Raw genomic sequence first — 15,463 nt, 5'->3', positions numbered from 1 at the left:
CAGGCCACCCTCTAACGCTCGGGGTGTTTCTGCCAGAGACGGTAACAGAGGGAACAGTCAGTCTCACCACGGCCAGTCAAGGTTCAGAGATGGTCATGGGTACAATGAGGACGATTCAGGCAAGGGAAATGCTGGTGGGAGGAATGGAGAAAGAGGTAAAGGCAGGAGCCAAATACCTCAAGGTGACCAGCCAAATAGACAAGATGCTGGGGGGCAGCCCAGACAAAATAATGTCTTCAACCGGCTCGGAGGTAGCGAGCAATGAAGAAGAGAAGAGGACCTGAGAGATGTACTCAACGATCGTCGAGAAAGGCACGGCGAGAACATCCCCCCAGCCACAGAGGCCACCACAATTCCTGCCGCAGTGCAAGCCCAGATAGACGCACTCAATCAGGCTGTGAAGCAGCTGGTCGGAGGAAGGACTTCTTACATCGACCACGACAGGAGGAAAGGTACTCCTTTCGTCCAGAGGATAGCTAATGCCGAAACTCCCAGCAAGTTCAAAATGCCTATGCTCCCGAACTTTGATGGATATGGGGACCCAGTCTCGCATGTGAATAAATTTGAGATTCAGATGGACATTCAAAAAGTGTCCAAAGACGCTCGGTGCAGGATCTTCCCTGCAACACTTTCTGAAGCAGCACAGGAGTGGTTCTTTAAGTTCCCACCTGCAAGCATAGTTTCCTGGGAAATGTTCGTAAGGGAGTTCTACGGACAGTTCTATGCGGGTCGTGTGCACCCAACCGAAGCAAACCAACTGGTCGAAATCGGCCAGCAGGATGGAGAATCACTGAAGGATTACATCCAGCGCTTTATGCGAGCGGCAACTGGAGCAAAGACAGTTGGAGACGAAGGAAAAATGATGGCTATAACCGCAGGAGTGAGACGCCGTTCCCCTCTATGGAAGAGTCTTCGTAAGGACGGGGTTAGAACTACCCAGGAGTTCTTGGACCGAGCTGATCGTTATATCAAGCTCGAAGAGGCCATTGCTGATGATGGAAAACCCTCGAACAAGGGTAAGAAGGCCGCCGAACCCGCCAAAGCCGCCAATGGTTCCAAACCTGATGGCAACGGCAAAGGCAATGGGCACAACAACGGTAATGGCAAGAACGGTGGGAAACGGCTGCACAATGAGCCTTCAACCTCCGATAATAAACGAGCCAAGGGTAATCGTTATGAACCTAGGTTCACTAACTACACTGCCCTCATCGAGTCTCGGGGAGAGGTTTACCAGGCCACAAGCTCTAATGTACCTTACAAGAAACCTAGGCCCATTCGAAAAGACATTTCGAAAAGAGACACTACCAAGTTCTGTCGTTACCATAACGACTACGGACATGACACTAATGAATGCAACCAGTTAAAAGACGATATCGAGTTCCTTATTAGACAAGGACACTTGAGAAGGTACGTACGGGCCTCGGGAACTGCCCAACGAGAAGCTCCAGGTGGCAACGAGCAGACGTCCACACGCCAACGCTCGCCACCATTATAGCCTGCCCCCGTAGCCGGAACACTCTTAACCATCTGTGGAGGCCCGCACCTTGCGAGAAATAGCGGAAAGGCTAGAGAACGATATGCTCGGACTCTACGTCACGACCAGGACATCGAGATGATGACTGTGGAGGACCGTGCGCCAAAAAAGGCTCGCTCAGAAGAATATGAGATAACCTTCTCTGATGGCGATGCCCAACACGTCCGGTTCCCACATTCCGATCCGCTGGTCGTGGACATCCAGATGGCCAATATGATGGTAAAAAGAGTGCTGGTCAATACAGGAAGTTCAGTGAACATCATGTATAAGTCAACACTGGAACGCATGAAGTTGTCCGTAAAAGACCTGGAGCCCTGCAATCGAACCATATACGGCTTCTCTGGAGAAGGACTCGCCCCAGCCGGAATGATCAAACTCCCAGTAACAACGGGTACAGCGCCTGCCTCAAGGACATTACTCACCACTTTTGTAGTGGTCGATTGTCCTTCAGCATATAACGCCGTTATTGGAAGGCCCATACTGGTTGATCTAAGGGCCATCATCTCCATGTGACAACTAGCCATGAAGTTCCCAACGGACGCAGGGGTAGGATGCGTCTTAGGAAACCAAAGGGAAGCCAGGGAGTGCTATAACGCCTCGATCACAAAGGAAAAAAGTGGAGCATCGAGGAGCGCTACCCCAGACTGATTGCAGATGACAGAAGACAGACAAGCCCAATCAGGTGGTAACGTCACCAAATAAGGCGTTGCCCAAAGTGAGGATATAGATTTGGATCCTCGCTTTGGGGATTTTGAAGAAAATGTTGGACCCGTCGAGGACCTGGAGGAGGTCCAACTCGATGAAAAAGACCCGACCAGAGTCGTGAGGGTTGGGAAGAATTTAGAGCCTACCGCAAAGCAGGCACTGGTGAAATTCTTGCAAGAGAACCAGGAAGTTTTCGCCTGGTCGCATAAAGACATGGTTGGGATAGATCCAGCAGTGATCAGCCATGTCCTGAACATAAACAAAGCCTTTCCACCTGTGCAACAAAAAAGAAGGCTGCTCGATAAAGACAGATCAAAACCCTTGAATGAAGAAGTCGAAAGACTTAAAGAGAATGGGTTCATCAGGGTGGCATTTTATCCATCGTGGGTCTCCAATCCGGTGCTGGTCCCCAAGCCTAACGGCAAATGGCAGACCTGCGTGGATTTTACAGATCTCAATAAAGCCTGCCCAAAAGACTGTTTCCCACTCCCAAGGATCGACCAGTTGGTCGATGCTACTGCAGGACATGAGATCCTCTCGTTTATGGACGCGTATTCAGGTTACAACCAGATCAGCATGCATCCCCCTGACGAGGATCATACCAGCTTTCGGACCGATACGGGCTTATATTGTTACAAAGTAATGCCCTTCGGGCTGAAAAACGCAGGCGCAACTTACCAACGACTGGTCCACCACATATTCAAGGAGCTGATCGGGGTAAGCATGGAGGTATATGTGGATGACATGTTGGTAAAGTCCAAGAAGGCAGAAGGACATGTGGGGAATTTGCAAGAATGCTTTGATGTGTTGAACAAGTATCAGATGAAGTTGAATCCCCTCAAATGTTCCTTTGGAGTCGGATCAGGGAAGTTTTTGGGGTTTATAGTAAATTCAAGAGGAATCGAGGCCAACCCTGACAAGATAAAAGCCCTGATCGACATGAAGTCACCGGAGAGAATCAAGGATGTACAAAGCCTGACCGGAAGGATCGCTGCCCTAAGTAGATTCATCTCAAAATCAACTGACAAGTGCGTTCCATTCTTTAATCTACTCAGGGGGAATAAGAAGTTTGAATGGACGGAAGACTGCGAGCAAGCATTCCAGGCCTTAAAAACTCATATGTCGCAACCTCCCATCCTATCAAAACCAATCGAAGGAGAGACTTTGTATATTTATCTGGTGATTACCGAGGTTGCTGCTAGTGCGGTACTAATATGGGAGGAAGAAGGCGTACAGAAAGCTGTTTACTATGTCAGAAAAAGACTTATCGGTGCAGAATTGAAATATCCACCAATCGAGAGGTTAGCATATTGCTTAATTCTAGCCTCCAGAAAGTTGCGTCCGTACTTCCAAGCCCATCCTATCACAGTTCTGACCGACCAGCCCCTTCGGCAAGTCCTCCAAAAACCTGAGGCGGCTGGACGACTGTTAAAATGGGCGGTCGAATTAGGACAGTTCGATGTAACTTATTTACCGCGAGCAGCAATAAAAGGGCAAGTCTTGGCCGATTTTATTGCGGAGTTCACCGAACTCCCCAACAGTGAGCTGTGCAACAGCCTGAAGCGCCCATGCCTCAAGACGAGACTCCTTCGTGGAAACTATTCACGGATGGTTCATCCAATGAATCCCACGCTGGAGCGGGAGTGATATTGATAACGCCCGAAGGGCATCGATTTCACTGCGCAATCAGGTTTGACTTCGCAGCATCAAACAATGAAGCAGAATACAAAGCGCTCCTCGCTGGACTGAGAATGGCCAAGGATATGAGTATAAAAGCGCTCGATATTTACAGCGACTCTCAGCTGGTCGTGAATCAAGTCCTGGTAGAATATCAAGCGCGAGGATTAAAGATGATGGCCTACCTTAATAAAATGAAAGATTTGCTAGCCCAGTTTACAAAGTACACCCTCCAGCAAAATTCCGCGACGCCAAAATTCGAATGCAGACGCCTTAGCTAAACTCGCAAGTGCAAAGGATGCTGACACCTTGAACATAGTCCCGGTAGAAAGATTGAGTAAGCCAAGCATTGAAGTGGCCGAAGCCAACATGGAGATTCGTGCAGAAGATACATGGATGACGCCTTACCTGGAATATCTGACAAATGGAACATTGCCAGCAGATAGAAACAAGGCCAGAATTCTGCAAAGGCGGGCTGCTAAGTACATACTGCTCGACGGTGTTATGTACCGAAGAGGATATTCAATGCCACTACTCAGGTGCATTACATAAGAAAAAGCTAAGGAACTCATGAAAGAGGTGCATGAAGGCTTCTGCGGAGATCACGCTGGGGGGCAGAGTTTGGCAAAAAAAGTTCTAAGACAAGGCTACTTCTGGCCAACAATGAACAAGGATTCAATGGAGTACGTACGAAGATGCGATAAATGTCAAAGGTTCTCCAAGATCCCACGAGCAGCTCCAAACGAGCTAAAGCAGATGCAGAGCCCGTGGCCTTTCGCAATATGGGGAATAGACTTGATTGGATCACTGCCTACAGGAAAAGGAGGAGTAAAGTACGCAGTTGTGGCGGTCGATTATTTCACAAAATGGGCCGAAGCTGAACCACTTGCAACCATCACGACCAAGAAAGTTCTTGACTTTGTCATCAAGAACATTGTATGCCGGTATGGTTTGCCCAGAAAGATAGTTTCAGACAACGAGACCCAATTTGACAGCGACCTATTCACCGATTTCTGCGAGAGGCACGGGGTTATTAAGAGCTTTTCTTCAGTCGCACACCCCCAAGCGAATGGGCAAGTCGAAGCTGTAAAAAAAACTCTCAAGGACACCCTGAAGAAAAGACTTGAAGAAGCTAAAGGAGCGTGGCCAGAACAGCTGCCTGAAGTCCTCTGGTCGTATAGAACATCTCATCGAACAGCAACAGGGCATACCCCATTTTCTCTAGCCTACGGATATGAGGCAATGTTACCTGTCGAGTTAGATCCCCCCTCACATCGGCGTTTGACTTACGACCAGGACGTGAACAGCCAGTTGATGATGGAGTCCCTAGACTCGATCGATGAGATACGAGAAAAATCTCAACTCCGAGTTGCTGCTTACCAGCAAAAAGTCGCCCGGTACTTTAACTCCAAAGTTAAAGAAAGAAAATTCAACGTCGGAGATTTGGTGCTACGACGAGTTTTCTTAAATACCCGCGACCCCACTGCTGGAGTGCTCGGACCTAACTGGGAAGGGCCTTACCAGATTGAAGAAGTCCTTCACCCAGGCACCTACAAACTTGCACGCTTAAACGGAGATCTCGTTCCGCGCTATTGGAATGGAGAACACCTGCGTAAGTACTATCAATGAACAGCCCTTCTTAAAGGACTGGCTTGTTTAAATTTCTCTTTTTAATTTTTACAAGTTTTGCAAAGAGGGTTAGCCACGATGTATGGCTAACTGCTCGTATATGTAAGATTCTATTTCAGAATCACTCGTAAAGACATGTTTAGTCCATTTTTAATACGAGATTATAAGGGACTGTGCTCAGCCAGTCATTCTTGCCAACCTTTGTGAATTTATATTTACAAGTATTTGTTCATTACGTGTGTTGTTTTGCTGTATTACAAGTATCAGTTTTACTACAAACAGGAACGTTCGAACAGGTTATGGTCAAGGAAAGTGACCAAGGACCTAAAGCTCCTCGATCACTTGGGGGGCATATAAGGCACATCGATAGCAAAGCATACTTCTCAAGGTATGTAAACACATGAACAAAATAAGTGAAAGCATGCTACAGTACTTAGAGTATTTTTCAAAATTTGTGTTTGATAAATCATGGCAAAGTACTATGCTAAGTTCGGTCATACGAACAAATGTTATAAATATTATAACATCAAGATTTAAGTTTGGATATAACTGTTCAAAGTAAAAAGATTTGCTGCCCGTGCAGCAAAGTTTAAAAAAAAAAAAAAGAAACTACTGTCTTTACACCACGACCCTTAGGTCGTATATCCAAAAAAGAAGAAAAAACAAATAAGAATTCAAGAGGCATTCGGGGCTGGAGGGTCCTGAGCAGCATCCTGGTTAGTCACGTCCTCAACAGCATCTTCTTCTTCCAAACCAGCAACGCTTGGAGTGGCAGGGGTCGCGGCTCTTGCTTCCTCCTCGGCCAGTTGGGCAGCACATCGGGCCAGCTCTGCAGTTCTGACTTCCTCTGAAAGGTAGCTAAAGTCAGCACCCTGATTGTGTTTCCAGAAATTGTAGAAACATCGGAGTGTTGTCCTCTTATAATTTTCCAGATTCTTGGAGTTGTCAAGCTCCAATTGCTTCACTTTGCCCTCGAGGGAGAGAATAGCCCTATCCTTGGTCTTGAGTACCTCCCCCAGATGCTTGATTTCGCGGAGATGGGTTTTGTTGAACTCCCGGTACTCTTGCCTCAACTTGACCACTGCTTCCTTTGCAGCTTCAGCCTCGGACAGCTTAGTCACCGCTGTATCCCTCTCTCGGATCACTGTCTCCAACTCCTTAGCGTGCTTAGCCTCAGCAGCCGAAAGCTCCTCGGCCGCCTTCACCTGATATTTCTCGATAACTTTTTCCTCGACCTGCTCGGCGTAAGCCTGGGCTCGGGTACGAGCAGTAGTGGCAGAAAGTAAGGCCTGTGAACAAAGAAAAAGAAGTTAGAACTCATCACAAGGTCTAAAAAACTAAAGACTCAAAGAATAAAGAAACACTTACGCTGGAGATCTCGTTCAGAGCCCTGTTCAGGATTTGGTCGACTGGTAACTCTTCAGCTTGGACCATTGCGGCCCCAACACGCTCACCTTTGCCTATGCGATCGAGGCGATCCTTGGCAGATCGGATGGCACGGCTCACGAGTCTGGCCCCATGAGCATCTTCACGAGAAAGCTGCTCCCTAGCAGGTGCAGCTGGAGGATTGGGCCGAACAGGAGTAGTTTTCTGTTCGGAAGGAGCTGGAGGTGGAGTAAGAGTTCGCCCAGTTGGCGCAGGACTTTGCCCAGTTGGTGTGCCCTGAGGAGGGTCTTCTGGTCGACTTTTCTTGGCTGGAGGGCCCCGACTAGATTCACCAGTTCTCTTTTTGGGCTTCCGTGTGAGTTGGGGGGCTTCTTCTTCTTCTTTGGCCTGATACATGTCGAAGATGTTGGGAGTCGACATATCTGCATGAAAGTAAACACAAAAGGTTAATAAGGAAAGAGAAAGGTGAAAGTAAGTAATACAACAGAAAGAAGATAACAAAGTAAATACCCGAGCTACAACTACTGGTCGCTACACTATTGACTCTATTAATCATATACTCATTTTCTGGCATGAAGAAGTCTGGCCCTAGATTTGGAGCATAGGTAAAGTTACCATCCCCATCAAACATATGACAGGGAATTGGCAAACCATTTAAAAGCGAAATAACGTTACCATTGTCATCAGAAGACTCTCCCAAGTCAACAACAGGCTCTGTGGCCTTTTCTTTCCCCTTGCCTTGGGGAGCAGAAGGCCTTTCAGCAGAAGGGCTACCCGTGGGTTCCCTGATCGTAACTCCTGTTTTCCTCCTCCTAGGAGGAGGCACAGGAGGTTGCTGCTCGGGAACCCCCTCGGCGGTGGCATCGCCCACCACGGGCCCTCTATTTTCATGGCGAGGAGTCAGGAGGCCAGACGACCTCAAGTTCTTTTTGAGTGTCAGGGTCTTGACACATTTTGCTGCATCAAACATCCTGGCCAGAGTGTTAGACCTCGACACCATGCTTGGTGTTGGGGTCGGACGTAACCAAGGGCCTGAAAAACAGATAAAGTTTGAGAGAAAATGAAAGGAAATACTCTATGTTAAAGTGTCGACCAAGACAAAGACAAGTTTATACCTCCTCTCGCAAAGGCCAAGTTGTCACTGGTTATGTCCGGAGTAAAGAAGTACTCCTTGTTGTAATGCCCCACGTTTAATATATGGGTTGTACCACTCAAGAACGTCCGGCCGGTTTCCTGGTGGCAGAAGTGGAAAAAGCCCGTCCCGTTGTGCTGAGGGTTGGACTTGAGGTCAAAAAGATAGTTGACCTCGTGGGGTGAAGGTTCTGGCCATTTGTTAAGTTTGTACAGAACATAGAGTGCGCCCAACATCTTATATCCGTTGGGAGTTATTTGAAAGGGAGCGACGCCGAAATAATTGGCCACCCCCACAAAGAAAGGATGAAGAGGGAGATAAGCTCCCGCCTCAATGTGATACCGGGACCAGGCGTTGTTCGCCCCTCCTGGACGGTTAGCCCTCTGGTCAGCGGTGAGACGTGTAATGGTTACCCCCATGAGGGGGAATTTCCTGAAGCAGTTAGCAACCATTCGGATGATCACTGAACTGGCTGGGGGAGTATACCACTCGACATCAGGCGGATTCCGATGACGAGAGCGAGCCCTAGTTTGGATATTAGGGTCAGGAACAAGATTTTCTCGACCACTGGTCGAGGGAGCCCTAGCCTGCGAATCAGGTTGGGCAGGGGGAGTAGTATTACTTTCAGACTCGGGCCTCTTCTTGCCAGAAGACTTGGAGCGGGCCATTGGAGGGGAAGGATGTGGTCTGGAAGAGGATCGCGAGAAAGGTATCTGATGGATACGATCAACTGGTTGTTCTTCTCCCTCGAGCAGCTGAGTGAGGAGGTCGTCGTCGATGGGTCTCTCACCTCCCTACAAATCTGGCATTAAAATCTGCAAACAGAAGAATGGGGAGGTGAGGTTATAGAACTTTAGAAGGTTTTTTAGAATAACGCTGGTTGAGTATAAAAGTTAAGCCTTTATACAACAACATTCTAACAAGAAACTAAATCTTTCTATGCGAACAGTTAGAAAAACGGATTAAAGGGTGAAAGTGAAAAGTTTTCCTGAAAAGCTTTTTCAACTCCCCTTAGGGCGGGAAAAATTATTTTTCAACTAGCTTAAAAATCGAAATGTTACTTCGGTTTTACGTCCTAAAAAGCATGATCCTGGGTTTCAAACTAACTCGTAAACCTACTCTGCCTACAAAACATTCTATCTACAAGCACCTAAAACCAGAAGCCGAGAGACTTAAACAGTACGCCATAAAAAGCATGCACCACGAGAAATTAGAAGAATGAGGTTTCAGGAACTTACCAAGAATAGTGGTCGTGAAGGTGGAAGAGAGGTCTTCAGAGATTAAGGAGCTCACCGTCTGAGTCGTGAAAGGCGCAAGAGAACGTTCGCCGGAGAAGTTTAAAGCTCTGGTTTTTAGGGTTTTTGGCAGAATAATGGCGTGTGTGAAAAGAAAAGAGGTGGCGATGATGGTCTTATATAAGTTTGTCTCTGATACTAAAAAGGTGTAATCATTTTTTTTCCTTTTTCGAAGTATGGGGGAACGTGATGGCCGTCGAAATCATTTCTGGGGAACCGAAAAGTCATGATTGGACAGAAGTGTGTTGCTTCTTTCAAGAACACACGAAGGGTTCTGACACGTCAGGAGGGGTTACCGAAGAGTCGTTCGTTCAAAGTTTATTTACTGTTCGTAGTAAATAAACTTTGGGGGGAAAATGTTATCCAATAAATTAGCATTTGTGACGTGGCAGATAATCTCTTGACACGTGGCTGATACCTGGAAGGCGTCTGCTAGAGTATCGACCAGGATGCATAGCAGAAGCAGGACAAGCCTGTCTTACCCACGACCAGTCTGGTCGGTAGTTCCGCAGGCAAGGCAACAATTATGGGAAGATCTTTGTGAATCCCGAATTTATCTCATGCAATCTTCTGGATATCCCATTATTCAAGGGATAATATCTGTAACAATATTTGGTAACCCTCCATGAGCCTATAAATAACAAGAGATAGCTCAAGGGAAGGGACCTTTTTTTGAGCTTCTGAATCATAGAGATTATAGAATTTCTCCTAGTAAACTTGTATTGTTTGTCAGAAGTGTTGAAACTCATTGAACCCAAGTTCTCTGATCACACTTTTGATTCCATATCAATATCATTCTAAGTGGACGTAGGTCATTACCAAATCCTGGGGCCGAACCACTATAAATCACTGTGTTTTCTTTACTTTTGTCATTATGTTATTCTCTATACATTCGTCTATATCATTCATATTTCGACTCCGTGTCAGTTGGCTAAATCGTGGGTCAACAACTAGAAATTATGTAAAACTACTTATAATTTAACTTGTTTCCTTAAAAAATAACATTATAATCAAATTTACAAACTTAATGTGTGAAAAGAAGAAAATTTTTATGTATGGAAAAATACATTTTTCTTGTATTATTTTAAGACTTAATTTTAAGTAGAATAAATTCATATGTGAAAATTTAATAATTATTTTTATAAATATTTAACTAAACATTCAGCCATGATTTTATTTATTAAAAAAAATTACAAGTGAATTAAATTAAACATTTTTCTTAATTGAAATAAAGAAAAGTCATATCTATTAAAATGAACACTCATGGTTATATTAAAAATACCATTTTAAATATTTTCATAGTTTAGGTTATTAATTTATTTCACCATACACACAAAATTTCTTTTATTTAAAAATACAACCTCACATTTTTACTAAAATTCCAGCAACTAAAATATATTCTCAAAATCACTATTTTTATTTTTACAAACTCATATTTTCTCAAAAATATAAAAAAAAAACTTGCAAGTAATTTTTTGTGCAAAAATATCATTTTAAGTGTGAAATAAAACACACTTTTACTCACATAAAATCAACATATCATTAGAGACATCACTTATGCATTCAAATCATTGTTTCATTAAATTTACTCACCAACTAAACACAAAATCTGCAGGCATAAATCATCATGAAATTCATCTTTAATTTATGCTTCTCAAAACTCAATCCATATCCTTCAAGAAATTACATATATATCAATTTATAAAAAATTCAAGACAATCCCTTCTTTAAAAAATTAACCTAGCATGTTCCTAACATGTATAAGTGACACAAAAATAAAAAAACACAACGTGCCTCACACCCTATAGCCCAAACCCCATGAATCAAAATTCCCACATATTAACAACTTACCCAAACTCATAAGCTTGTTTACCAACAATTTCAATAAACTTATGAACCCTAACAAAAAAAATACAAGATCACATAACCCCAACATGTTTTCAAAGAGTGAGATAAAATATTGATTCAACAACAAAAATAATACCTCTGCATGTATCCATCATCATCCTTATATTCTTATTACATAAACCATTTGATTCAAAATAACCAAGAAAACATAACCATAAGAATTTGGATTTCATGTATGACCAAAATCTCTAATCATGCTTGTCTATATACACCACACGCCTATGCCAAAACCTTCATGCATCAAACAAAACAATCTATAATGTCCTAGCCAACACAACCCACTTTCAGCCATGATCTCTACAAATAACAACATAAAATAACAATAACCAATAAATTGAAGGGAGAAAAAAAAACCAATACCTCTCTTGATAGAAATCAAGAACTCAAATTAGAACCACCTCCTTGCTCAAAATCCTAGGGTTTCGAACACCATACAACCAAAGAAAGAAAAACACCATTATTCTAAGATTAAAGAAGAAGACTCTTAACCAAGGGTTTTAAAAAACAAACACCATAGATGAATACATACCTAGAGCTTTGAAACCCCTTTTCTTTCTCCTCCTTCTCTTCTTTCTTTCCTCCTTCTCTCTATAAAATGGCAGCTCCTCTCTCCCTTTCACTCTCTAGCTCTCCACTCTCTCTCTCTTCTCTCTAGGCTGACGGTCCAAATGAGCAAAAATGCTCTTCACTTCTTTCCTTCCCTCTTTATTCTATCTACCCATAATAGCCTAAGGAAAATCATTGGTAATTTTCCCATTTGTTGCTTATTTTCTTTTAATTTTTATTTAATTGATTTTATTTTTAATTTGGTATGGAATAAAGATGACAAAATCTCTTCTATTTTTAACCAAATTCACCCAAATAAAATAGGAAATGAAAATCCCCTTTCCCACTATGTTTCACACGTCCAAGCCCCTTTCCCTTTCTTTATTTTATTTTTTTTCTAATTAATTTAATAAATAAATCTAATAAAAGGCAATTTCAAAGTGTGTAGAAAATTCTACACATATGCACCATGCAACCATGCACATGCACACACTCAATAACTAGGGTGCATCACTACTTACCATGCACCTTAGTGCATTCAATCAAAACTCAATTATTCACATTTTTAAAATATATAAATAAATAAATAACAAATAAAAATTAAATTCACAAAATTCTACCAAACAAATCTAACAATTAATTTAAATAAATAAATAATAATTCACAACACTTAACAATTAAATAAACTAAAGCACCAAATTTAATAACTAAACAAAATTTGGTGCGCTACAATATACCCTCATTAAAATGAATTTCGTCACGAAATTCTTTCTTACCAAATAATTCAGGGTATCTTTCTTTCATGTCTTCCTCCAACTCCCATGTTGCTTCTCGTTCCGTACTATTCTTCCACAAGACCTTAACTAGTGGAATCCTTTTGGATCTCAGTTCCTTGATTCCCTTTTCAATAACGCGCTCAGACTGTTCATCATAACTCACGTCCTGCTTCAGCTGTAACGGCTCGTAACTCAATACATGAGGGATATGACACGTACTTATGCAACATCGAGATGTGGAAGACGTTATGCATTTCAGCTAGTGCTGGGGGCAGTGCCAAACGGTAAGCATCTTGCCCTACTTTGTCCAAAATCTCAAATGGACCTATATATATGGGGCTTAACTTCCCTTTCTTTCCAAAACGCATAACTCCATTCATCGACAAGACTTTCAAGAAAACAAACTCGCCTACTGAAAATTCGATGTCCCTTCTCTTAAGGTCAGCGTAGCTCTTTTGCCTACTCTGCGCGGTGAGCATCCTTTGACGAATCTTCTCGATTGCCTCACTAGCTTCCCTAACTGCTTCAGGGCCTAAAATTTGCTTCTCCCCAACTTCAATCAAGTGCAAAGGAGATCTACACTTGCGTCCATAAAACATCTCATAGGGAGCCATCCAATAGTAGATTGATAACTGTTATTATAAGAGAAATCCATTAGGGTTAAGTATCGGTTCCAAGACTCTGAGAAGTCCAAAGCACAACACCTCAACATCTCCTCTAGAATTTGTATAGTCCTCTCAGATTGCCCATCAGTCTGAGGATGAAATGCAGTGCTAAACTTTAGCCTTGATCCCATAGCTCTTTGTAGTCCCTTCCAAATGTTCGATGTGAAAACTGACCCTCGACCAGAAATTATGGACTTTTGCACCCCATGAAGTCTCACTATCTCACTTACACACAATTTTGCATATTGGTCCGCTGAGTATGTGGTCTTAAATGGCAGGAAATGGGCGGACTTAGTGAGTCTATCCACTATTACCCACACAGAATCATGCTACTTGGTGGTTCTGGGTAACCTTACCACAAAATTCATTGCTATATCCTCCCATTTCCATTCAGGAATGGAGAGTGGTTGAAGTAACCCTGCTGGCCTTTGGTGTTCTGCTTTGACTTGCTGGCATGTCAAACATCTAGCAACAAACTTAGCAATATCCCTCTTCATTCCATGCCACCAATATAACACCTTAAGGTCTTGGTACATCTTTGTGATCCCTGGGTGTAAGGAATAGGGTGTTGTATGCACTTCTTTCATAATACTTTCCTTAATCTTAGCATTGTCAGGCACACAAATCCTATCCTTGTATCTCAGCAATCCACCATTGGATATTGTGAAATCACTGCTACCACCTTCTTGTACCAAAGCCTCTTGCTTCATTAAGGCTTCATTCACTTTCTGTCCTTCTCAAATTTTTTCTAGTAGGGAGGATTGTAACGTGAGGTTCGCTATACTTCTTGTCACAAGTTCGATGTCGGTATTTATGATCTCTTTTTGAAGAGGCATCTCTATTGTACGTAGTGTTGAGGCATTCCCATGTCCCCGCCTACTCAATGCATCTGCAACCACATTGGCCTTGCCTGGATGGTATAGAATCTCACAATCATAGTCCTTCACTAGTTCCAACTACCTTCGCTACCTCATATTCAGTTCCTTTTGCGTGAAGAAGTACTTCAAACTTTTGTGGTCAGTGTATATCTCACACTTGTTTCCATATAGGTGATGTTTCAATATCTTTAGTGTGAACACTACTGCTGCCAACTCAAGGTCATGAGTGGGATATCATTGCTCATAATCCTTAAGTTGTTTGGAAGCATAAGCTACCACTTTCCCATCTTGCATCAACACACATCCCAAGCCATTCTTTGATGCATCACAATACACCACAAATTTCCCGCCCTTAGTGGGAACACAAAGGATATGCACATAAATGAACTTATCATTCATGGTCTGGAAGCTTTCTTCACATTTCTCTGTCCATGAAAACTTCTAATGCATGCGGGTTAAGTTGGTCAATGGTGCGGTGATCTTTGAGAAACCCTCGACAAACTTCCTATAGTAACCCGCCAATCCTAAGAAGCTTTGAACTTCTGAGGCATTCTTTGGCTAGGGCTAGTCTCTAATGGCCTTGATCTTTGATGGGTCTATAACTATTCCATTCTTGGACACTAAATGCCCTAGGAAAGTTACCTATTCCAGCCAAAACTCACACTTAGAAAACTTAGCGTACAACTGATGCTCTTGTAATCTTTTCAGAGTCAACCTCAAATGCTCCTCGTGCTCTTCCTTGGTCGTTGAGTAAATAAGGATGTCGTCTATGAACACAACCACAAAATTGTCAAAAAAAATCCTTAAATACGTTGTTAATCATATCCATAAATGTTGCTGGGGCATTAGTGAGTCCAAAAGACATCCCTAGGAACTCATAGCGCCCATAGCGAGTTCTAAAAGTCATTTTCGGAATATCTCCCTCTTTCACCTTCAACTGATGGTACCCGGATAGCAGATCAATCTTCGAGAATACTACTGCCCCTTGCAGTTGATTGAAAAGGTCATCTATCCTAGGCAAAGGATATTTTTTCTTAATTGTGACCTTGTTGAGTTCTCGGTAATCGATGCACATCCTCATTCTCCCGTCCTTCTTTTTCACAAATAAGACTGGTGCTCCCCATGGCGAATGGCTAGGTCTTATGAACCCATTGTCCAACAACTCTTGTAGCTGGTTCTTAAGTTCCTTCAATTTTGCAGGTGCCATTCGACAGGGTGCTTTACAGATCGGTGCTGTTTCTAGTGCCAGCTATATCACAAACTCAATTTCTCTGTCCGGGGGTAATCCTGGTAATTCCTCAGGAAACACTTCTGGGAACTCACAGACAATAT

General features: G+C 43.2%; 1 protein-coding gene across 3 annotated transcripts; it reads right to left on the bottom strand.

Moving 5' to 3' along the window:
- Window positions 1-6,088: 6,088 nt before the first annotated feature.
- Window positions 6,089-14,385, bottom strand: LOC133821432 (uncharacterized). 3 transcript variants are annotated; one of them, XM_062253734.1, is made up of 4 exons: window positions 11,796-14,385; window positions 11,627-11,680; window positions 6,914-7,353; window positions 6,089-6,834 (listed from the first exon to the last, which is right to left on the bottom strand). In XM_062253734.1, the coding sequence occupies exons 3-4, from the start codon at window positions 7,349-7,351 to the stop codon at window positions 6,220-6,222; spliced, it is 1,053 nt and encodes a 350-aa protein (XP_062109718.1). In that variant the 5' UTR covers window positions 7,352-7,353; window positions 11,627-11,680; window positions 11,796-14,385; the 3' UTR covers window positions 6,089-6,219. The 3 variants fall into 3 exon arrangements, with proteins under 3 accessions (XP_062109718.1, XP_062109719.1, XP_062109720.1); XM_062253735.1 differs by lacking the exon at window positions 11,627-11,680; XM_062253736.1 differs by lacking the exons at window positions 11,627-11,680; window positions 11,796-14,385 and having other exon boundaries at window positions 6,914-7,592.
- Between the last annotated feature and the right edge of the window lie 1,078 nt (window positions 14,386-15,463).

Source organism: Humulus lupulus, chromosome 3 (assembly GCF_963169125.1).
Source record: "Humulus lupulus chromosome 3, drHumLupu1.1, whole genome shotgun sequence".
Taxonomy (NCBI): Eukaryota; Viridiplantae; Streptophyta; class Magnoliopsida; order Rosales; family Cannabaceae; genus Humulus; species Humulus lupulus.
Note: the sequence above shows the minus strand (reverse complement) of the source record. Positions and strands in the feature narration are given on the sequence as shown.

Bases quoted from the DNA above. Each gene is read 5' to 3' on its own strand.
- LOC133821432 (XM_062253734.1), bottom strand. From the start codon at position 7,351: ATGTCGACTCCCAACATCTTCGACATGTATCAGGCCAAAGAAGAAGAA. The intron at 6,835-6,913 runs GTAAGTGTTTCT...CTTTGTTCACAG, and splicing joins CTCTGAACGAGATCTCCAGC to GCCTTACTTTCTGCCACTAC.